Genomic DNA, 25,431 nt, shown 5'->3' with positions numbered 1-25,431 from the left:
CCTCCACACTGCTTTCCAGAGCGGCTGCACCAATTTGCATTCCCACCAACAGTGCAAGAGGGTTCCCGTTTCTCCACATCCTCGCCAGCATCTATAGTCTCCTGATTTGTTCATTTTGGCCACTCTGACTGGCGTGAGGTGATACCTGAGTGTGGTTTTGATTTGTATTTCCCTGATAAGGAGCGACGCTGAACATCTTTTCATGTGCCTGTTGGCCATCCGGATGTCTTCTTTAGAGAAGTGTCTATTCATGTTTTCTGCCCATTTCTTCACTGGGTTATTTGCTTTTCGGGTGTGGAGTTTGGTGAGCTCTTTATAGATTTTGGATACTAGCCCTTTGTCCGATATGTCATTTGCAAATATCTTTTCCCATTCCGTTGGTTGCCTTTTAGTTTTGTTGGTTGTTTCCTTTGCTGTGCAGAAGCTTTTTATCTTCATAAGGTCCCAGTAATTCACTTTTGCTTTTAATTCCCTTGCCTTTGGGGATGTGTCAAGTAAGAGATTGCTACGGCTGAGGTCAGAGAGGTCTTTTCCTGCTTTCTCCTCTAAGGTTTTGATGGTTTCCTGTCTCACATTCAGGTCCTTTATCCATTTTGAGTTTCTTTTTGTGAATGGTGTGAGAAAGTGGTCTAGTTTCAACCTTCTGCATGTTGCTGTCCAGTTCTCCCAGCACCATTTGTTAAAGAGACTGTCTTTTTTCCATTGGATGTTCTTTCCTGCTTTGTCAAAGATGAGTTGGCCATACGTTTGTGGGTCTAGTTCTGGGGTTTCTATTCTATTCCATTGGTCTATGTGTCTGTTTTTGTGCCAATACCATGCTGTCTTGATGATGACAGCTTTGTAGTAGAGGCTAAAGTCTGGGATTGTGATGCCTCCTGCTTTGGTCTTCTTCTTCAAAGTTACTTTGGCTATTCGGGGCCTTTTGTGGTTCCATATGAATTTTAGGATTGCTTGTTCTAGTTTCGAGAAGAATGCTGGTGCAATTTTGATTGGGATTGCATTGAATGTGTAGATAGCTTTGGGTAGTATTGACATTTTGATAATATTTATTCTTCCAATCCATGAGCAGGGAATGTCTTTCCATTTCTTTAAATCTTCTTCAATTACCTTCATAAGCTTTCTATAGTTTTCAGCATACAGATCCTTTACATCTTTGGTTAGATTGATTCCTAGGTATTTTATGCTTCTTGGTGCAATTGTGAATGGGATCAGTTTCTTTATTTGTCTTTCTGTTGCTTCATTGTTAGTGTATAAGAATGCAACTGATTTCTGTACATTGATTTTGTATCCTGCAACTTTGCTGAATTCATGTATCAGTTCTAGCAGACTTTTGGTGGAGTCTATCGGATTTTCCATGTATAATATCATGTCATCTGCAAAGAGCGAAAGCTTGACTTCATCTTTGCCAATTTTGACGCCTTTGATTTCCTTTTGTTGTCTGATTGCTGATGCTAGAACTTCCAGCACTATGTTAAACAACAGCGGTGAGAGTGGGCATCCCTGTCGTGTTCCTGATCTCAGGGAAAAAGCTCTCAGTTTTTCCCCGTTGAGGATGATGTTAGCTGTGGGCTTTTCATAAATGGCTTTTATGATCTTTAAGTATGTTCCTTCTATCCCGACTTTCTCAAGAGTTTTTATTAAGAAAGGGTGCTGGATTTTATCAAAGGCCTTTTCTGCATCGATTGACAGGATCATATGGTTTTTCTCTTTTTTTTTGTTAATGTGATGTATCACGTTGATTGATTTGCGAATGTTGAACCAGCCCTGCATCCCAGGAATGAATCCCACTTGATCATGGTGAATAATTCTTTTTATATGCCGTTGAATTCGATTTGCTAGTATCTTATTGAGAATTTTTGCATCCATATTCATCAGGGATATTGGCCTGGAGTTCTCTTTTTTTACTGGGTCTCTGTCTGGTTTAGGAATCAAAGTAATACTGGCTTCATAGAATGAGTCTGGAAGTTTTCCTTCCCTTTCTATTTCTTGGAATAGCTTGAGAAGGATAGGTATTATCTCTGCTTTAAACGTCTGGTAGAACTCCCCTGGGAAGCCATCTGGTCCTGGACTCTTATTTGTTGGGAGATTTTTGATAACCGATTCAATTTCTTCACTGGTTATGGGTCTGTTCAAGCTTTCTATTTCCTCCTGATTGAGTTTTGGAAGAGTGTGGGTGTTCAGGAATTTGTCCATTTCTTCCAGGTTGTCCAATTTGTTGGCATATAATTTTTCATAGTATTCCCTGATAATTGTTTGTATCTCTGAGGGATTGGTTGTAATAATTCCATTTTCATTCATGATTTTATCTATTTGGGTCATCTCCCTTTTCTTTTTGAGAAGCCTGGCTAGAGGTTTGTCAATTTTGTTTATTTTTTCAAAAAACCAACTCTTGGTTTCGTTGATCTGCTCTACAGTTTTTTTAGATTCTATATTGTTTATTTCTGCTCTGATCTTTATTATTTCTCTTCTTTTGCTGGGTTTAGGCTGCCTTTGCTGTTCTGCTTCTATTTCCTTTAGGTGTGCTGTTAGATATTGTATTTGGGATTTTTCTTGTTTCTTGAGATAGGCCTGGATTGCAATGTATTTTCCTCTCAGGACTGCCTTCGCTGCGTCCCAAAGCATTTGGATTGTTGTATTTTCATTTTCGTTTGTTTCCATATATTTTTTAATTTCTTCTCTAATTGCCTGGTTGACCCACTCATTCATTAGTAGGGTGTTCTTTAACCTCCATGCTTTTGGAGGTTTTCCAGACTTTTTTCTGTGGTTGATTTCAAGCTTCATAGCATTGTGGTCTGAAAGTATGCATGGTATGATTTCAATTCTTGTATACTTATGAAGGGCTGTTTTGTGACCCAGTATATGATCTATCTTGGAGAATGTTCCATGTGCACTCGAGAAGAAAGTATATTCTGTTGCTTTGGGATGCAGAGTTCTAAATATATCTGTCAAGTCCATCTGATCCAATGTCTCATTCAGGGCCCTTGTTTCTTTATTGACCGTGTGTCTAGATGATCTATCCATTTCTGTAAGTGGGGTGTTAAAGTCCCCTGCAATGACCACATTCTTATCAATAAGGTTGCTTATGTTTGTGAGTAATTGTTTTATATATTTGGGCGCTCCGGTATTCGGCGCATAGACATTTATAATTGTTAGCTCTTCCTGATGGATAGACCCTGTCGCTATTATATAATGTCCTTCTTCATCTCTTGTTACAGCCTTTAATTTAAAGTCTAGTTTGTCTGATATAAGGATGGCTACTCCAGCTTTCTTTTGGCTTCCAGTAGCATGATAAATAGATCTCCATCCCCTCACTCTCAATCTAAAGGTGTCCTCAGGTCTAAAATGAGTCTCTTGTAGACAGCAAATAGATGGGTCTTGTTTTTTTATCCATTCTGATACCCTATGTCTTTTGGTTGGCGCATTTAATCCATTTACATTCAGTGTTATTATAGAAAGGTATGGGTTTAGAGTCATTGTGATGTCTGTATGTTTTATGCTTGTAGTGATGTCTCTGGTACTTTGTCTCACAGGGTCCCCCTTAGGATCTCTTGTAGGGCTGGTTTAGTGGTGACAAATTCCTTCAGTTTTTGTTTGTTTGGGAAGACCTTTATCTCTCCTTCTATTCTAAATGACAGACTTGCTGGATAAAGGATTCTCGGCTGCATATTTTTTCTGTCTAGCACACTGAAAATCTCGTGCCAATTCTTTCTGGCCTGCCAAGTTTCAAAAGAGAGATCAGTCACGAGTCTTATAGGTCTCCCTTTATATGTGAGGGCACGTTTACCCCTTGCTGCTTTCAGAATTTTCTCTTTATCCTTGTATTTTGCCAGTTTCACTATGATATGTCATGCCGAAGATCGATTCAAGTTACGTCTGAAGGGAGTTCTCTGTGCCTCTTGGATTTCAATGCCTTTTTCCTTCCCCACTTCAGGGAAGTTCTCAGCTATTATTTCTTCAAGTACCCCTTCAGCACCTTTCCCTCTCTCTTCCTCCTCTGGGATACCAATGATGCGTATATTATTTCTTTTTAGTGTATCACTTAGTTCTCTAATTTTCCCCTCATATTCCTGGATTTTTTTATCTCTCTTTTTCTCAGCTTCCTCTTTTTCCATAACTTTATCTTCTAGTTCACCTATTCTCTCCTCTGCCTCTTCAATCCGAGCCGTGGTGGTTTCCATTTTGTTATGCATTTCGTTTAAAGCGTTTTTCAGCTCCTCGTGACTGTTCCTTAGTCCCTTGATCTCTGTAGCAAGAGATTCTCTGCTGTCAGCTATACTGTTTTCAAGCCCAGCGATTAATTTTATGACTATTATTCTAAATTCACTTTCTGTTATATTATTTAAATCCTTTTTGATCAGCTCATTAGCTGTTGTTATTTCCTGGAGATTCTTCTGAGGGGAATTCTTCCGCTTGGTCATTTTGGATAGTCCCTGGCGTGGTGAGGACCTGCAGGGCACTTCCCCTGTGCTGTGGTGTATAACTGGAGTTGGTGGGCGGAGCCGCAGTCAGACCTGATGTCTGCCCCGAGCCCACCGCTGGGGCCACAGTCAGACTGGTGCGTGCCTTCTCTTCCCCTCTCCTAGGGGCGGGATTCACTGTGGGGTGGGGTGGTCTGTCTGGGCTACTTGCACATTGCCAGGCTTGTGATGCTGGGGATCTGGCGTCTTAGCCGGGGTGGGTAGGCAAGGTGCACAGGGGCAGGAGGGGCAGGCTTAGCTTGCTTCTCCTTAGGTGATCCACTTCAGGAGGGGCCCTGTGGCAGCAGGAGGGAGTCAGATCCGCTGCCGGAGGTTTGGCTCCGCAGAAGCGCAGAGTTGGGTGTTTGCGCGGAGCGAGCAAGTTCCCTGGCAGGAACTGGTTCTCTTTGGGATTTTGGCTGGGGGATGGGCGGGGAAGATGGCGCTGGCGAGCACCTTTGTTCCCCACCAAACTGAGCTCTGTCGTCCGGGGGCTCAGCAGCTCTCCTTCCCTTTGTCCTCTAGCCTTCCCGCTTTCTGAGCAGAGCTGTTAGCTTATGACCTCCCAGACGCTAAGTCGCGCTTGCTGTCGGAACACAGTCCGTCAGGCCCCTCCGCTTTTTGCAAGCCAGACTCGGGGGCTCTGCTTGGCCGGCGAGCCGCCCCTCCGCCCCGGCTCCCTCCCGCCAGTCCGTGGAGCGCGCACCGCCTCGCCGCCCTTCCTACCCTCTTCCGTGGGCCTCTCGTCTGCGCTTGGCTCCGGCGACTCCGTTCTGCTAATCCTCTGGTGGTTTTCTGGGTTATTTAGGCAGGTGTAGGTGGAATCTAAGTGATCAGCAGGACGCGCGGTGAGCCCAGCGTCCTCCTACGCCGCCATCTTCCCTACCTATAAAAGTAACTTCTATTGTTATTTCTTCTGGTTTTGTGCCTTTTTTGGAAAGATCTTCTGTGCCTGAAAATTATAAATTTATGTCACCACAGAAAAATTGAGTAGCATATGCAATTGGCAGATTATCATCAGAGCATGGGATGCATTTGTAGGGAGGGGCAGTTGGTGTTCTTCACATGGAATCAGAGACAGTGTCCCAAAGAGCTCTGCTATGTTAAAGAGTTTTAACTTTATCCTGGAAGCAGAGAAAAATCCTTGACAAATTATAAGCATGAAATGGTTGTATAAAGATTCCCACACTTCTTGGGACACCTGGGTGGCTCGGTCGGTTTAGCATCTGACTTCTGCTTCAGATTCTCTGTCTCCCTCTCTCTCTGCCCCTTCCCCACTTGTGTGCTCTCTCTCTCGCTCTCTCTCTCTCTCTCTCTCTCTCTCTCAAAAATAAATAAACATTAAAAAATAAGAGATTCCCACACTTTTCAAATCACTATACAATAGTATTGCTACTGTTTGGGAGGAGGAAAAAGAGAGCTCCTCATCTCACTACAAAAGGAATTCCAAATAGATAAGAAAGTTAACTGAAGACAATAAAATAATTGACACTAAAAGAGAAAAGAAGTGAATATTATTTTTTTTAAAGTTTATTTATTTATTTTGAGAGAGAGGGAGAGAATGTAAGCAGGAGAGGGGCAGAGAAATAGAGGGAGAGAGATTCCTAAGCAGGTTCCCAGTTGTCACTGAAGAGCCTGACGCAGGACTCGATCTCAGGAACTGTGAGATTGTGACTTGAGCTGAAATCAACAGTTGGGTGCTTAACCAGCTGAGCCACCCAGGTGCCCCAGAAGTGAATATTGTTAAATCATTGAATGAAGAAGAACTTTTTAAGCTTCTGAGCAGTAGGGAAGAAATCACAGAGGAAAATATACATATATTTGTCTACATAAAAATCAAAACTGGGGAGCCTGGGTGGCTTAGTCAGTTAAGTGCCCGACTTCAGCTCAGGTCATGATCTCATTGTTCGTGAGTTTGAGCCCCATGTTGGGCTCTCTGCTGTCAGTGCAGAGTCCACTTTGGATCTTCTGTCTCTCTCTTTCTGCCTCTCCTCTGCTCTCCCTCTCTCTCTCAAAAATAAATAAAACAAAAAAGCCCCTCCCCCCCCAATCAAGACTAATATATATTTTAAAAATCATGTTGAGACTCACTGTTGGCTAAGGTCCACCTGTTGATGGGAGTATATGTTGGTATAACTTCTAGAGGACAAATGACAGTCATATAAAACACTTTAAAATGTGCATGTCTGAGCCAGTTATTCAACCAATAGAAATTTATATTAGTGAAATATTTAAGTATGAATGTAAAGAATTAACAGAAGATTTTTACATGGTTATTGCTTATACTGTAATATGAAAAATTAGAAACAACCTCAATTCCCCTAAACATGGGATTAATTAAATTGTTATGTCCATAAAATGGACTGTTTATAGCCATTGTAAATGACATCATGGTAAAATATTGGCAAAGAAGTGTATTCATCATATTTTAATGAAAAAAGTAGTTTACAAAAGAGTATGCACAACATATTCAATTTTTGTAAAAAATGACTACAAATAAACTAGAAAATCAATACAAGAATGACTCACTCCATAGGTGGGATTATTGTGATTTTCAAATTTTTTTTACTTCTCTGTATTTTGTAATTATTTTTTTTTTACGATGAACCCTGCATTATTTATGTAATAAGAAAAATGTAAGGTTTTTAAATTAGGAGATTAAGGGTAGCCTGGGTGGCTCAGTCGGTTAAGCGTCCAACTTTGGCTCAGGACATGATTTCATGGTTTGTGGGTTTGAGCCCCATGTCGGGCTCTTTGCTGACAGCTCAGAGCCTGGAATCCACTTTGGATTCCCTGTCTCCCTTTCTCTCTGCTCCTCCCCGGCTCACGCTCTGTCTGTCTCTCTCCTTCAAAAATAATAAACATTCAAAACAAATTTTTTTTTAAATTAGATTAAGGGGCACCTGGATGGCTCAGTCGGTTAAGCATCTGACTTTGGCTCAGGTCATGATCTCACGGTTCATGAGTTGGAGCCCCGTGTCAAGTTTTGTGCTGACAGCTCAGAGCCTGGAGCCTCCTTCAGATTCTGTGTCTCCCTCTTCTCTGCCCCTTCCCTGCTCACACTCTGTCTTTCTCTCTCAAAAATAAATATTAAAAACAATTTAATTAGGAGATTAAAAGACATATTAAAAGAAAATATATTTACAACAAATGTGGCAGACAAAAGGCTAATATTTTCAATATTTAAAGAACTCTAGAAGTCTCTTTTCCTTTTAAGAGCAATATCCAAATAGATAAATGGACAAAGGACTTAACTAGTTTTACAAAAGAAAAAATATCGACGGATAATAAACAAAGAAATATATTTAGGGTCATGAGTTATCAAAGAAATGCAAATTAAATGGGTGAAATACACGTTTTCTCTTAACAGCTTAGCAAAGATTTAAAAATAATAGTGCTGTAGTGGGTGTGATGAATGAGACTAGCAGTGTTGTATACTGTAGGTTATAAACCTTGGTATGATTTGTTTGGAAAGCATTCAAATACTTTACCCAAAAATTCTACCTCTAGGAATCTGTCCTACAAAATTGTCAGAAGTGCCAGAAATACTTTGCGCACTTTCTAATGTTCATTGCAGCATCATTTCTAAGTGACAAAAGTGAAGAGCTTAAATTTAAGTTCATTAATAGGAGGAAGTTATATAAATTTGTGGAATAACCACAATTCAGAATGATATGCAACTTCTAAAATTTAGGTTTATAAACTGTAATGTCAACTTTAAAAAAAGCATAATTTTCAAATAGTGTCATCTCAACTATTTTTAAAGAACTAGAACAAATATGTCAAAATATTAGCAGTGGTTTCAACTAGTTGGTAAAGTTTTGAGTGATTCTTTTGTGTACTTTTTGTGTATTTATAATTTTCTGTGGTGAATTTTCTCATATAATCAGAAAAAAGGCTATAGCATTAAAACAAAAAGAGGATTACCATCATAGAATTATGGAGTATGAAATCTAGGTGTGTGTGAGACTAGAGAAAGGTCAACAAATGCAGAGGCTATAGCAGTGGTCTCTTCACATGGTTGGAGATGGAAAGAATGGGTCCAGATTCTGGAGAGATTTAGCAGTTAGAGCCAACTTAGTTAGGTGAGCCCTGGGGTTGGGAGGCTTGATGGATGGTAGTACAATTCACATAGATGAGAACTCAGGGAAGAAACAGTTTAAGGGATGGAGATGATTCAGTTTGGCTATGTTGAGTCTGATTTGGATGAAAATAAACAACTCTGGACTAGGTCTGTCTAGTTATGAAACTTTGGGAGCCCTTATCAGCACACACATTCAAGTCCTGGCCATGAATGATATAATGCTTGGTTACCAGGGATTATGTTTAATCTAATGGATGAGTCTAATTCCCTTAAAACACTTACTGGAGACCAATTTAAAAATCTGGTAGTGGCGTTCCTTTTTAAGGTAAAAAAACTACATACAATAGTATCAATAAATTTTTAGTGGCTTTCTTTAGGATTACAGGGGTAGGGGGTGATATAAACTGCCTTTTATCAATTTTGTAGTTGGTAGTAGATTTGACTTTGTATGTGTGTGTGTGTGTCTATGTAATTTACATTTGGACAGCCTACAACTTATTTAGACCTTTGACTTGAATACTTTAACTTGTACTTTATGTATATCTGGGGTTTCCTTCCATTTGAGAGGTTGAGGTTTTTTGGGTGTTTTTTTTTTCAGAGGGAATTTAGATTTTATTCTAAAACTAATAATTTTTACAAATGTTTTTGAGTACATATCTCAACAGATTTTTAGTGCTGATTCTTTCCATTTACATTTGTGCTACCAAATTCTCTTCCATCCAACCATCTAGTTTGGTTATTTTAGCTGATATGGTTTCTAATTAAGTCTTTGTGGTTGAGAGAGTTCCTTGTGGCATGTCTGCTTTAGCATTTAATTGCTCCATGGAATCCAAATTAAATTCTGTAGTATTCCATTTGGTCTGCTGATGAAGCAAAGATCTTTTTAGCATGGACTGAGAAATGTGGTGCTTATGACAGCTCAAAGGACCAGCATCACAATTTTGAAAAAGTTAGAGGACTTTTTGATTTCTAACTTGACTCTTTATCACTTGAAAATAAAGTTTAAAGTGTTATCACAAAATTCAGTGAGAGACCGTCAGCCACATAATAGTCTCTCAAATAGGTATTTGTAGAATAAATAAAACAAAATTGTTGATTCTGATGTTGTACTGCATCAAATTATTTTGTTTTAGACAGAACAAAACAAAGTTTTTAGGTTGAATTTGAATGAAAAGTACCAGGAAGCTAGTGTGATAATTCCGTTAGGGGTGATATAAGGTGCTTTTGCATTGGGGGTGACAGGTTGTATTAAGAAACTTCTATGGTCCCTCCCAATTCCACATTATCTCATTTAACAGTTTTGGTTTGAGTCAGTAGAGAAGATGGTAATTTACACAAATATTTCAGTGTGTTCTTTACTGCAAATAAATCACATGGGCTAGAGGGTAAGATCTAATAACTGAGACTTTTAAGTGTCAGACACATCTTTAGAATGCTGTCCAGAGTTCTGTCTGTCCCTTCATCTCCTGGTGCCCTGATTCAGTGGTATAAAATCAGAATAGAATTTAGAGTTCTGATTGTCAAGAATGAACAGAATCAGGCATTAGACTGTGAGGCTCTGAAAGGTTCTATGCTGCAAGCATTAATTTATCATCAGATACTTAACTACCTGCTTAAGGTAATGGTGAAACATAGCATCTAAACAGACAAAATAAGAGAGAGTATTGGTTACAATGATAACTGCAGATTTAATCTGGAGAGTTCCAATAAAATAAATTCTTGAACAATCCTAATAAGTCATTAAGAGTTTCTAAATTAAGAGCTTAGGTCATTGTGAGAGAAGTGAACTTTGTTGTGATGGCTATTTCTTTATGGAAATGTTCAGTTCTATTCCTGTAAAATTCAAATGAGAATTTTGCTTCTGGCAGTGTGATGTGACTAGCTAGCATGGATAACTCCCCTATTGGAAAACAGTTAAAAACTTGGGTAAAATATGACCAAATGATCTTTGTAAATGCACTTCTTAAGTAACACAGATAGAAAGAACCCAAAGAAACAAAAAAAAAATAAAAAAATAAAAAATAAATTGAAAGCAGGAAGTCTAGAAGATAAGTATTCATCATAGTTTTCCCACTGAGGATTTCTACTGAAGCCATGATTTACTGCTTTTGCCTCTGCATGGAGATGCAGGAAAAGTCTAGCACTGGCCATGCCCACAAGATGGGAGGCCTAATAAAGTCCCTTTGTTGCACAAAGCTGATATCCCAGAGCTGTACCATCAGTGTAATGAACTCATTGCACAGAAGAAAACAATGAGGAAGATTGCCTCTTCTGTTCTTAGTATTAATAGGTAGAAGTGATATTGAAATTTTATAAATAGGAACTAGTCTTCTGTGGATTTCATTTATGTATGTTCTTGATGTTGTGATAAAATTATTATTTTTATTAAATTTCATCCCTTGAATATTAAGTCTTTTTAATATTCTCTCTGACAAAATGGAAAGTATGCATAAAGTACTTATACTGCATTGCAAAGAGCAAAGTTACTTAAGCATTTGTGTGATTTGAGTGGTAAACTAATCACCCTTTTTCCCTGGAACACCATTTTTACTTGAAAAAATGACTGACTTCTTATGTACACTTAATTAATTTAACAAACGTTTTCCTGAAACTGAACACAGTGATCTTGCTACTTAAAGTGACTGAAATTGTTTGTTCCCAATGATAAAATATGACCTTTCAAGTGAAAGTTAGTATTTTGCAAAACTTATTTTCAACATGTCAAGCTTGATAATTTTCCAAGTGTTTAAAGATTTTTCTGATGGAATATGTACTGATATAAGCAAATGTGATTCCTTTGGTATTATATAATGGAATGTGTCAACATTTAAAATATCTGCATAAGGGTGCTTAGGTGGCTCAGTCAGTTGAGTGTCTGACTTTGGCTCAGGTCATGATCTTGCTGTTAGTGGATTTGAGCCCCATATCAGGCTCACTGCTGTCAGAGCAGAGCCCACATTGGATCCCCTGTCCCCCTCTCTCTCTACCCCTGCCCTGCTCACTGGTGCTATCTCAAAAATAAAAACATTTAAAAAAATAGAATATCTGCATCATTCAGATAATCCATATTTTCCAAAAGACTAAAGCATATGATGTTACAAAATTATGCATGAGTAAAAAAACCCATTCAACATGCATGATTAGAGCATTGGATCTTAATTTAACAGAGTTTGAAAAGTTTGTGAAAAGTTTATTGATAGGGTTTCAGATTCCACATTACTGTTAACTGTTAAGAAAATACCATTTGTAGAGTTTCGATATAGTAGGAAAGAAGAGCTCAAATTGTCTGAAAGGATCATTAAAATACTCCTATCTTTTCCAACTGTATATCTGTATGGGGCTGGGTTTTCTTCGTATACTTCGATATAAATAGCATATCACACAGATTGAACATGAGAGTAGAGATGAGAATCTAGCTGTCTGTCAAATTGGACATTAGTGATATTTTAGAGTGATATATAAACACATTGAAGAGATTTGTAAAAATATAAAACAGTGGCACTCTTCTTATTAAATTGTTTTGTATAGAGGGTATACAGAAAGCAACATGTCTGGATGGGTTCACTGATGAATTCTACCAAACATTTAAGGAAGTATACCAATTCTCTACAATCTCTTTTGGAGGATAGAAGCAGAAAAAATACTTACTAGCTTATTCTCTGAGGCCAACATTACCTTATACTAAAACCAAACAAAGACATTACAAGAAAACTATAGAGTAATACCTCTTAATGACATAGATGTAAAAATTCTCAACAAATTATTAGCAAATCAAATCCAAAAAAATGTGAGAAGAATTATATGCCACAACCAAGTGGGATTTATCTCAGATATGCAAGTCTGGTTCAGTATTTCAATGAATGTAATCCACCACATCGGTATACTAAAACAGAAAAATCACAGGACTGTATCAGTAGATGCAGAAAAAGCATTTGACAAAATCTAACACCCATTAATGATAAAAATCAAAAATCTCAGCCAGCTGGGAATAGTGGAAAACTTCTTCAACTTCATAAAGAACATCTACAAAATCCCAACAGTTCACATCATGCTTTATGGTGAGAAACTCAAAACTTTCCTGCTATGATCAAGTACCAGGCAAGGATGTCCTTTCACCACTTTTCTACATCATACTGTTAGTCCTTACTGATGAAATAAGACATGAAAAGAAAATAAAAAGTATACATATTGGGAAGTAAGATATGAAACTCTCTTTGTTCACAGAATACGTGATCATCTATTTAGAAAACAAAAGAATCAACATAAAAACCTCCTGGAACTAACTGATTATAACAAGGTTGCAGAATGCAAGATTTATATATGGAAGTCATTTGCTTTCCTATATATCAACAATGAACAGTGAAATTTGAAATTAACACAATTTCATTTACATTAGCACCCCAAAAACCAGAATACTTAGGTATAAAGCTAACAAAATATGTACAAGATGTATATGAAAAATACTGTAAAATTCTGATGAATGAGATCAAAGAACTAAATGAGAGATATTCCATGTTCATGGATAGGAAGACTCAATATTGTCAAAATGTCAGTTCTTTTTAGCTTGACCTACAGATTCAATCATTCACGATGAAAATCCCAACAAAGTATTTTGTGGATATCAACAAACTGATTCTAAAGTTTATATGAAGAAGCATATGGAGAAGACTCAGAATAGCCAACACAATATTGAAGGAGAAGAACAAAGTTAGAGGACTGATACTACCTGAATTCAAGACTTACTATAAAGCTACAGTAATCACTACTGTGTGATACTGATGAAAGAAGAGACATCAGTGGAACAGAACACAGAACCTAAATATAGACCCCATAAATATAGTCAACTGATCTTTGACAAAGGAGTGAAACTAATGAAGCAAAGATAATCTTTTCAACAAATCGTGCTGGAACAACTGGACATCCATATGCAAAAAAAAAAAAATGCATCTAGATAGACACTTTGCACCCTTCACAAAAATTAACTCAATTTGTGACCTAATGTGATCTCAATGTGAAGTGCAAAACCGTAAAACTACTAGAAGATAACACAGGAGAAAACCTGGATGACATTGGGTATGGTGATGCCATTTTAGATAGAAAACAAAAGATATGATCCATGCAAGAAATAATGGATAATTTCATTGAATTTAAAAACTTGCCTTGTGACAGACAGTATCAAGAGAAGAAGAGAAGCAACAGACAGGGAGACAATACTTACAAAAGACACATCTGATAAAGGAGTGTTATCCAAAATATACAAAGAACAATACAAGAGCAAACAACCCAATTTAAAAAATGGGACATAAACCTTAAGAAACATTTAGCCAAAGAATACGTACAGATGGCAAACAGACATATGTCAAGATGCTCCACATCATGTCATCAGGGAACTGCAAATAAAAACAATGAGATACCACTATCCACCTTCCATAGAATGGCCAAAATCTGGAACACTGACAACACCCCGTGCTGGTGAGGATGTGGACCAACATCTTTCATATGTTGCTGGTGGGAATGCAGAGTGCTACAGCTACTTGGAAGGGAGTTTGGTGGTTTCTTATAAAACTAAACGTAATGTTTCCATACAACCCAGCAGTCATACTACTTGGTATTTACCCAAACAAAATGAAAACCCTTGTCCACATAAAAACCTGCTCATGGATGTTTTATCGTAGCTTTATTCATAATTACTAAAATTTTGAAGCAGTTGAGGTGTCTTTCAAGAGATGAATGGATAAACTGGGGTACATGCAGCCAATGGAATATTATTTGGCACTAAAAAGAAGTGACCTATCAAGCCATGAAAAGACATAGGGGAACCTCAATGCATATTAGTAAATGAAAGGGGCTAATCTGAAAAGACTATGTAATTGTATGATTACAACTATGTGATGTTCTGGAAAAGGTAAAAATATGGAGAAAATAGATCACTTTTTTGTTGTTGCCAACAGTGGGGAGTAGGGAAGATGAATAGGTGGAGCATAGAGGATGTTTAGGGCAGTAAAATATCATTTAATATTATAATGATAGATATGTGGCGTTATACATTTGTCCAAACAAATAGAATGTACACCACCACAAGTGAACCCTAAGGTAAACTATGGATCTGGGGTGATTATGATACATCAGTGTAGGTTCATCCTTGGTAAACAGTGTAACATACTGGTTAGTCATGTTGATAATGGGATAGGCTCTGTATGTGTGTATGCTCAGGATTATATGGGAAATCTCTGTGCCTCTGTCTTGATTTTGTTGTACACCTAAAACTGCTCTAAAAAATAAAGTCTTTTAAAAAATATATTTATTCGTCATAAAAATATGTTAACATGAGTTTATTAGTTATGTTTGAGTGAATTAAATATTTTCTAAATTTCTTATATTTAATTTTTTAATGAAGCAAATATTGATAGATGGGACCTACATAAAGGCTCCTTGTAGTTCTCAAAACATTTATTTATTTATTTATGTTTATTTTTAAAAAGAGAGAGAGACAGAGAGAGAGCATGAGAGGGGGAGGGGCAGAGAGCGAGAGAGACACAGAATCTGAAACAGGCTCCAATCTGTCAGCATAGAGCCAGATGTAGGGCTCAAACTCATGAACTGACAGATTATGACCTGAGCTGAAGTTGGACACTTAACTGACTGAGCCACCCAGGTGCCCCTCTCAAAGCATTTAAAAGGGCCTTGAAATAAAAACTTTTGGGAACTGTTGATCTGCACTCTCCACTAAAGGACAGAGATCATCAGACTGGATTAAAAAATTTTCTGGCTATATGCTGTTTATAAGAGACAGTCCTAAAATAAAAGGAGGTTATTTCAGAAGGAAAAAAAAGAGCCTGAGAAGAAATGTTTGAGTAGCTTTTCAGTTCTTGCACGTATTTATTCCTTGATTTGTGTCCTTTAGAAAATGTTCCATGACCTTATATTTGACATTTCTACTGCTCTGCAGGTCCTTATCACGTAAGAAATTGAATGATTTGGCTCTATAGGCGATTCAGCAGTGTATGCATACCAGTTAAATACTTTTTAAGGACCTATGGAACATGTATGAAATTGATCATGACTTAAGCCATGAAACTTGCCTCAATACATTTTGAAGGATTGAAATTAAGTAGATCCTATTCTGTGACCCCCAAATCAATGAAATGTAATCTATTACATAAAGATAAGTAGAGGGGATAAGTAGAGGGGTGCAGTTAAGTCAATTAAACATCCGACTCTTGATCTCGGCTCAGGTCATGATCTCGCAGTTTGTGAGTTCAAGCCCTGCATCAAGCTCTGGGCTGATCACGCAGAACCTGCTTGGGATTCTCTCTCTTCTTCTTTCTGCCCTCTCCCGCTTGTGCTCGCTCTCTAAATAAATAAATAAATAAACATAAAAACAAGAAAGTAGAAAAACTCCATATAGTTGGAAAAAGGTTCTAAACATGAGTCAAAGAACTTGTAATGAAAAAGTAGAAAATATTTAAATACAAGATAACAAAATAATTAATAATAAAGTGTGAGGTATAGTTAAAATAGTAGTTAGAGAAATATATAGTCCTAAATGCTTAGATCAGGAAAGAAGAAATGCTCAGAATTCAGGAGTTAAAATATACCTGAGGGAACTAGGAGGAAGGAAATAGTAAAAAATGAGCGTAAACTACTAAAATAGAAAACATACTAGAAAGGATCAACAAAGCCAAAAGTTGTTGATTGGGAAAGCCCAAGGAAATTGACAGTTTCTAGCAAGAATTATCTAGAAACAAAAAAGAGCAGACACTAATGGTATTGGGAGTGTAAAAAGTACAAAACTATAGATTTTGCAGAAATTAAAATAATAAGAAGATTTTAAAATGTTTTATGTCACTAAATTTGAAGTCTTGGATGAAATGTGTAAATTCCAAGGGGGAAAATACTTATCCAAATTGACATTGGGAGACACAAAACACCTGAATACTTCTATAATCATTAAAGAAATTATATCTGTAATTAGAAACCTTCTCTAAAAGAAAACAAGCTCAGATAACTTTGGATTTTTTCCAGGAATGTGGAGTTGCTTTAATTTTAGAAAATCTATTAAATTATCACATTAATAAGTTAAGGGTTTAAAAGATCTTAAGTTATCCCAAAATATTTTTTAAAGTGATAAAAGTTTAACACCTATATGTAAAAATAAAATTAGAAGTAGATTTAAAACCTCAAAGTCATAAGAGAACTTAATTTTATAAAGAGTAATATTTTTGAAAGAAGAAAAAGTAAACCTATAGGATACGTATTTTAGGATGAAAAATCAGAAGCATTCCCTTTTAAGATCGAGAATAATATAGGAATGACCCTCTTTACAATACCTAGTCAGAATCATGATGAGAACTCGATGTTGAACATAAGAAACACATCACAAAAATGTTAATGTTATTTCATTGTATCAAGTTAAGAAATATGTAAAACTAGACACTATATTCTTTTTTGACTTTTTATTGTGATAAAATCTACAAACAAAACTTACTTTTTAAAACATTTTTAAGTGTGCAGCTAGTTCTGTCGCATTAAGTACACTCACAGTGTTGTACCCTTCACCACTATCTGTTTCAAGATTGTTTTCATTATACCAAATAGAAACTCTGTATCCATTAGACAATAACTCTCCGTGTCCCCTTCTCCCACGCCTGGTAATATCTACTCTACTTTCTGTCACTGTATATTTGCGTATTCCTCATATAAGAGGAATCATAACAGTATTTGACCTTTTGTGTCTGGCTTATTTCACTTAGCATAATGTCCTCAAGTTTCATCCATGATGTATCATGTATCAGAATTTCATACCTCTTAAGGCTAATATTCTGTGGTATAGATATACCACATCTTGTTTATCCATTCATCAGCAACATGTTCTTTAGGGTTGCATACATAAGTAGTATTCTTTTTTGGAGAAGAGGAGAGAAGAAGTAATCCAAAATTCAAGGTGGTAATCATCTCTGGATGATGGAAGGAAAGGGAGGCAATTCAGGAGAGGACATAGTAGTGTTCTATTTCTTTAGCTGGATGGTGGTACAGGATGTTCATTTTATTAGTCATTAAAATAGTACTTCTGTGTTTTATACTTCAGTATCTATAATGTATTTCACAATTGTAAAAAATCAACATTGCCATTAAGTTTAATTAAAGTATTAGTGCATGACAATCTTTTTAGAACATTTTGTTTAATAAAACTCTGAAAAATCATAAAATCAAAGTAGTGTTTCCCCACATCCCCCTATCCTTGTATATAGGAGAAAGCGTTCAATTTCTAGCTTGTGGTTTATTTTATGTGACATTTTAATAGGTAGAGGAAGTCTGTCAAATATTTTAATAGGAGAGGTATTATATTAATCTTGGGATCCATAATAAATGAAACATCGTACTATGAACTATTCTGTAAGAAGACCCTAACTTGAATAATTTGGACAAGAGATATTCTCTCCAAATTCTTATGATATGAAAAAAAGAATAAACTAAATTTAACTAAATTTAATTAACTTGCTTGCTACCATTATGTTATATACCTGTTGTTGTTAGTTTGGGTGGGGTTTGGGGAAGTGGCAAGATTAGATACATGCTTTTTTGGTAAAATCTATAATGTTTAAAAATAGTTATAAAGAAGTCCCGAATCTTACAAAACTGTATTTATTTTTTTTATAATCAGTTCATTCTTTACTAATAAAGTCATTATAGGGGCGCCTGGGTGGCTCAGTGGGTTAAGCGTCCGACTTCGGCTCAGGTCATGATCTCACGGTCCGTGAGTTCAAGCCCCGCGTTGGGCTCTGTGCTGACAGCTCAGAGCCTGCTTCAGATTCTGTGTCTCCCTCTCTCTCTGACCCTCCCCCGTTCATGCTCTGTCTTTCTCTGTCTCAAAAATAAACATTTAAAAAAACTTTTTTTTAAATAAAGTCATTATAAATTTTTTCCCTTTTAAGCTATACAGAGAAAACATGTATTCACCTATTGCTCGTATGGTTATCACCTGAATGAGGGTGCACATTGAAGTGGAGAATTTGTTTTAGGTCTGGTAAGAATGTTGAGGGTCAATGCATAGATTTTAGTAACATAACTGCCTTACTTAAATTTTCTTTTTACTGTTTGTTTTTGAGAGAGAGAGAGAGAGAGAGGAGAGAGAGAGAGCAAGTGGGGGAGGGACAGAGAGAGAGAGAGGGAAACATAGAATCTGAAACAGGTTCCAGGCTCTGAGCTGTCAGCACTGAGCCTGACGTAGGGCTCAAACTTGGGAATCGCTAGATCATGACCTAGGCCAAAGTCGGATGCTTAACTGACTGAACCACTCAGGTGCTCCCATAGCTGCATTACTTTAAACATCCTGCATTGAGTTATGTTTATTTATTTTCCTAATTTCAAGATTGGTGATCCAGGAAGGATTACTTGTAATATTAGTGTAATAAATCAGGTCAAGTGGTCAATAAATATTAACAATAAATACTATTTATTAAGTACCTACCGTATGCTAAAAACTCTACTAGATATTTTAGTATATTGTTATGAGAGTTTCTCCAGGACATGTATCTAAGATGGATATTATTGCTGAGTTGTAAGATATGCATGTGTTCCACTTTACAAGGTAATGTCAACTTGCTTTCCAAAGCAGCTATATCAGTTAGAACTTTCTCCTGCAGTGTAAGAGAGTTTGTTTGCATTGTTCCCCATTTTTATCATCACTTGGTATTGTCCAGCTTTTAAAAATATTTGTCAATCTGGGGCGCCTGGGTGGCTCAGTCACTTGAGCGTCTGACTTCGGCTCAGGTCATGATCTCACGGTCTGTGAGTTCGAGCCCCACGTCAGGCTCTGTGCTGACAGCTCAGAGCCTGGAGACTGCTTCGGATTCTGTGTCTCCCTCTCTCTCTGCCCCTCCCCTGCTCATGCTCTGTCTCTCTCTGTCTCACTCTGTCTCAAAAATAAAGATAAACATTAAAAAAAATTAAAAAAAAATATTTGTCAATCTGACAGTGTGAAACTAAGGCTCTCAGATACATGAAGAAATGGGCCAGAGATTAACCAATGAATAAATGCTGGTGTTACATTCAAATGCAGGCTTGCCTAATGGCAACTACAATAGGCTGGATTTCAAAGAAATGGAAATATATAGGCTAAGTCGTTTTTATAACAGAGAACACTTAGGAAAAATGAAAGTGATATTTCTTAAGCAAAAATGATTATATTATGTAAGAACTTTCTGAGGGGAAGTATTTCTGAAAGTGTGATTTTAGATTAAGTGGATTAGAATCACCTGGTAGTAGTGGTGAGTGTGTGGGAGGGGTGGGCTGGAAGTAGAGAAGGGAGGTACATATTATTTTTAGAAATGTAGCAGATTCCTGAGCCTATCTCTGGTTTTGCTAATTTAAGATCTCTGGGGATAGGATCCAGTCATCTAAATTGTCTAAAGCTCTCTTACTTTTATTTTTGTTTTTTAGTAAACACTAAAGTTAACTTTGGCTTTAGGAGTTTTGAAGTAATTCCTCAAATATTGTCAGATTCACATACAAACATGTATGAACGTAGGCCAAGAGACAGAAACTTAGTCTTACATATATATGAACACTCACTGACTTTGTCATTGTTCTTTCTTTCTCTTAAAATTCCTTTTACTATTTTTTCTCTCATTTCTGTTCCCTTCTGTACCTTGCCTGACATGAAATAGCATTAGGACTCTGGCAGCAGTAAGAGTAATTCTAAATTCTCTCTGCCTGGCTGGCCCCTACTCCTTTGTGGAAGGACTATAAGATGCAAAAGACACGCTCGTCTCACACTGCAATCGCTTATTTCATTCCTCTTTATAGAACTGATGATAGCGGTGATATCACTTGTGGGCTGGTAAAGACTTAGACTCGGTTGTAAAAAGTGGAGATTCATGGAGCTGAGGTAGAGCTGTGAAAGATCCTTAAAGAGGAAAACAATGTGGGAGCTTGGTGGAGAATTACTAGCAATACAGTTCAGACCTCTTTTCCCAGCACAGACTGTAGTGAGATCCTGCGTTAACAATAGAAATGGATATTGTAGACTCAAAAGACTGTTCTGCTCACCTGTCCAGACCTTACAAAGGGCTGTTTTCATTGTTGCTGAGCAAGTAAATACTTAAAGTGGTACAACTAAATATGGTTAGAATTTAGTAGCTTTTATTTTCTGTTGTTTCAGAGACTGATATACCAAAAAGTTAAAAACTGCTTGAGTTCAGCAGAAAACCCTTCTACAAAATTTTTATCTAAAAAATGAATTTGTTAATCGTCAGAACTCTAGATTTTATAGCAATTATCCTTAAATTGAGCTTTCAAAATTATGCTCGTTTCCAAGTTACCTTAATTTTTATAGTTTATTTGGTTATAAAAAATAATTATTATTAGGGGATTAATGTCATACTTTGTGAAACAGATTTGTTTAAAAAATCTGAAAATAATGTGTGGCAGTTTGTATGTCATGCTTCCAAAACAGAGGCTTTAAATCCTATATTATATGTAAAAGTTGTTAGCTATTCTAAAGGTACAATAAGAGATTATTGTTCATATCAGTGTAATAAATTGATACTACCTGATCATACTTTTTCATTTTGCACATTGTCAGAACCTTGGACCTTAATCTTATTCTTTGATTGACAGTAGCGACCAGGGAAAGAACACTTGTATTGTTTGGGATAGTCACATCTGTTCAACTTGATTCAATTGAGGGTATTTGCATATTCTTAAGTATTTCTTCTGAGAGGGCTTAAATCCTTCTCAAGTGCTTGATGCATTTTTGAAATTCATTCATAAGGTATCTACATGCACTAATAGCTCTGTATAATATTGCTGTGCATAATCTGACAGATAAGACCACATTTTAAAACAAGGTATTCTTTAGGGATGCTACATTACATTTTTTACTTGTCCTGCTGGCAGAAATGTCAATTTTTTTCTAAGAGGCTGGCTTAATGTTTTGATTAAATTAGTATATCTTTATTTTAGGCAGGTTTGTCAATCAGAAGACAAATAAAATAAAGATTTATTAAGTAATAATTCAAAGGTTAATGGTAGTTTTTCCAGCCTTGGTTGGAAAATTGAATAATTTTATAGAAAACCATTGTAGAGCTTAAATGGATTTCTGTTTAGTCTCCTTATTTTATAGGGATGTTTAGTGAGGCTTGTTTACTTACTCAGGGTCACACAGCTTGAAAATTAGGCCTTATTTTAGATCTGAACTCCAAACCAGTAAATCCTAAGGAATGCTGGTGTATGACCTCTGGTTTACATTAATGATGTCATATGAACTCTGGTTTACTTTATTTACAAATTATCCTCATCTAAAATGTTCCCTTGCCATTAGAACACGTAGTAAGGGATTATGTCTTAATCATCTTCATATCTCTCTTGAATCAACAACGTGTTTATACATAGGTAATGCCCAATCATTATTTTGCTGTTTTGTTTTCACTGTTCTCCTAGGCTATTATTCTATTAAGGATAATTTTGAAATGAGATAGCTTATTTCTAGAATGTTAAGTACGCTTGATAGCAAATAGGTGTTATTTTGTATTCATTTCTGATGAATTGGTAGTCTCTGTTTGGAGAATTTTGAGACCTGCTAGAATCGCTTGGCAGTGTCTGCCACAGACATAGCATCAGAGAAACCAACGGTTTCTTCCTTGATATATGTGATCTTAAGGGAGGGAGAGAGAACTGTGGAGTGGAGTGATCAAAAAAGGCCCTAGGAAGAAATAAGTCTCAGATTAGAGGATAGATAGAACTCAGATACTGTAGTAAAAACGAGACACAATGCCACAGAGGCTGGAAGTTCTATAAAAATGGTAGGCATTCAAAAAGGAGAAATACCATTAATTACATTAAATAGAATGAAAGGAAGGAAAACAGTTGTCGAGTACTTTTGATACCTATCTCTGTGTTCTATCCTCTTTTTAGAGGAATTCTGGAGGCTTTCTGTCCTAGTTTCCATTCCTTGCTTTCCCTTTTCTGACATATTTAGAGTTGTTTTAGTTTATTTCTACCTCGGCCAGCTCTCTCCAATTTATGTCTGCCTTATTTAAAGATGTAAAAGTTGCAATATAACTTCATCACAATTTTATTTCAATATTGTGTTACAGGAATACATTGGGGAAGGAAGTTTCAATTGTTATTTAATCATGTTATTTAAATAGTGTTTTAAAATATTTGGGTGTAAAATAAATAACTCCAAAATTCCAAATTATATTTTATCTTCCAGGAATCCCCTTCTGGTCGAAGGAAAGCTCTGGCTACTAGCAGCATCAACATGAAACAGTATGCAAGCCCTATGCCAACTCAGACTGATGTCAAGTTAAAATTCAAGCCATTGTCTAAAAAAGTTGTATCTGCCACTCTCCAGTTTTCATTATCTTGCATTTTCCTTCGGGAAGGAAAAGCCACGTAAGTTTCTTTTGTCAAAAAGACAAGCTGCTTCACAGTGTGTTTAAAAACTGTATGTAAACAGCTTTTGACTTAGTAGACTGGCAACAGTTGAGAATATCCTACTGCATACCAGTCATTCTTGCCATTCTTTGTTTCAGAGGCTGAATTAAATGAACTCCTTGGTGTATATAGTCTCTTGACTCTAGAGAATGAACAATAATATAAAAGTGATATTATAACAAGTTACAAATTTTAAATTGTGTATTATAGGGTGCCATCCATGTTTGTTTTGCATTAATTGTCTTTAGTGTAAGTAGTTGTACTCTGAAGTACAGACAGTTCAGTTTGTAGAGCTGTTTGATGCAGCTGAGATATAAGAGGAACCCAAGATGAAAAGTTCAGGATAAGAGGGATGAAAGAGCTAAAGGGACTTTTACCAATTCATGTTCTTTGGCCCGGCCTTCCAAAAGTTGTATAGCAAAGTACAATTTTCTATATAATTATCCTTTTAAGCAATCACTTCGTAAGTACTGAATAGGCATTGCACAAAGGTAATTCCTACACCAGTTCTGATCTCCTAAGTGTAAAATTCTAACTGTATAAAATGAGGAAAACATGGCTGGAACAGGAAAAATGTAACATTTACCATGCTTGTTGCATACATTCAAGTCAAGGATGAGTGTATGTTTGGGGTGTAATGAAAGGGTTAGTACTTACTTGGAGAGGAAGATCAGGGAGGGAAGAAATGGAAATTCTAAGCCTGGATTTGAAAGGTGAGAGAAGGAAGCTAGCTATGAACATTTCGATCCAATCTGAATCATAGTTCTAAATGTATTTGAGCCAGTGGAATGTGGTTACTATATTTGGCCATGTCTACTTGACTGATTAGACTGGATTCTGTGCGTCAGTCAAAATGAGATGTTTGGCACTCATCTACAGGGCAGCAAATGACTTGGTAGATAACTGTAAGCCTCATCTCTGGAAAGTTGGCTTTTGAGTGAGTGTGGCAGAGGGACAGTGCAGAATGGAAGCAATCAGTCTTTCATCTCAGGACCTTAAATTTTAGACTTAAATACTGAGAACCTAAAAATAAAGATCTTACCCTGAAGTTCAAGCCATAATGAAAGGAAAGAAAACACAGGAAGAAAAGAGAAAACAAAATCAGAGAAGATCCTTTGAATGTGGACTCCTTTCCACTGGGCAGAAGCAGTAAGTGAATCAGCACCATCCATCCCTGGGAGAATCTGGGAAATTCAGTCAAACCAAATGTCTCAATTCCAGTGGAAATTTCTCTTAAAACACCCTAAACTCCCTCTCTGCCTCCACACTCCTTGCCTCCTAACCTTTCATAGAGAAAAATGTTCAAGGTTAAAGTATGAGGAAATTACAGAGGTAAAATTAAGCAAGTTAACATTTCAAGAGTAATGGTAGATCTTAAAATTATCCCTCATTGACAGGTGAGCAATTTGTATAGCATTCATATAAGGTAATACAACTTTTTTTGTTCATGCAGACTTGATATCACTAAATTTATTTTTAAAAGGGGAAATGGTTATGTCAACTGTAGGCTTACATGAGATAAAATGCAAAGAATTTCAAAAACCAGTTTAGTCTGCATAGTTGTACTATATTTAGAAAATAAGTGAATGTTAACAAACATTTCTTTACAAAAGAGTTTTCTTGTTTTGTTTTTATTTTATTGTAGTTAGAACATGGGAAACAGTATCTTAATTTGAAATTCTGAATTTTAGGGAAGAATATCAGATTGAAATTTAGTTTGCATGTAATGTGTTAGAAATGTGTTTTACTCACGGTAGTTTATTTGAAATTTAAGGTGAAAATGATATTTCAGGAAAACTTCATTATTTGATTTGTTTAGAGTAAGGTAAACTTTACATACTTATATTTAAAATACTTCAAGATAAAAAACATTTTTACATTTTATCCAGTATATGGTATTTAACTTATAGTCAATCCAGGTCATTTTTCATTTTGTAATTTTTAAAAATGCTGTTCCAAAACTGAGGGTTGATGGGGGGTGGGTGATGGGTACTGAGGAGGGCATCTTTTGGGATGAGCACTGGGTGTTGTATGGAAACCAATTTGACAATAAATTTCATATATTGAAAAAAAAAGTGCTGTTCCAGTAGTTCCTTCACTTTTGGGGAGTTATGGCCCCTTTGAGAAAAATGCACATTTAAATAAGATTTACGTATAAATTTACAGTGGTTTACCATTTCTTTTTCCTCCTACCCACAAAACCAAAAGGGTTCATGGATTTCAGATTAAGAATTTCTATTCTAATTTATTTTGAAAACTTGAATATTTTAAAGTCTAGATCTTATTGATTTGCAAACTATCTCACTGTTTTATGAAACAAGTTTTTATTTCCAGACTTAATGATTAGGAACCCACACTTTAATCCTGTGAAGAAAATTTTAGTCTTCCATAGATGGCAGCAAAGAGTTAAACTAACTCCTAACTAGTTAGTTTTTAATCTAGTTTGCT

General features: G+C 36.4%; 1 protein-coding gene across 11 annotated transcripts in view; it reads left to right on the top strand.

The window, feature by feature from the left end:
- Positions 1-25,431, top strand: part of EHBP1 (EH domain binding protein 1) — a 375,689-nt gene that overhangs the window by 152,571 nt on the left and 197,687 nt on the right. For 10 of the 11 annotated variants that reach the window (XM_086701008.1, XM_086701007.1, XM_086701009.1 and 7 more), the window contains one exon: positions 22,760-22,941. In XM_086701008.1, the coding sequence (XP_086557134.1) occupies positions 22,760-22,941 (182 nt within the window). Of the gene's footprint in view, positions 1-22,759; positions 22,942-22,968; positions 24,133-25,431 lie in introns of those variants that run through there. The other variant, XM_086701017.1, reaches the window with a different exon arrangement.

Source organism: Puma concolor, chromosome A3, assembly GCF_028749965.1.
Source record: "Puma concolor isolate L17-30 chromosome A3, mPumCon1.1.hap2, whole genome shotgun sequence".
Classification (NCBI taxonomy): domain Eukaryota; kingdom Metazoa; phylum Chordata; class Mammalia; order Carnivora; family Felidae; genus Puma; species Puma concolor.
The sequence above is the reverse complement of the archived record's forward strand: the minus strand, read 5'-3'. Positions and strand labels throughout refer to the sequence as shown.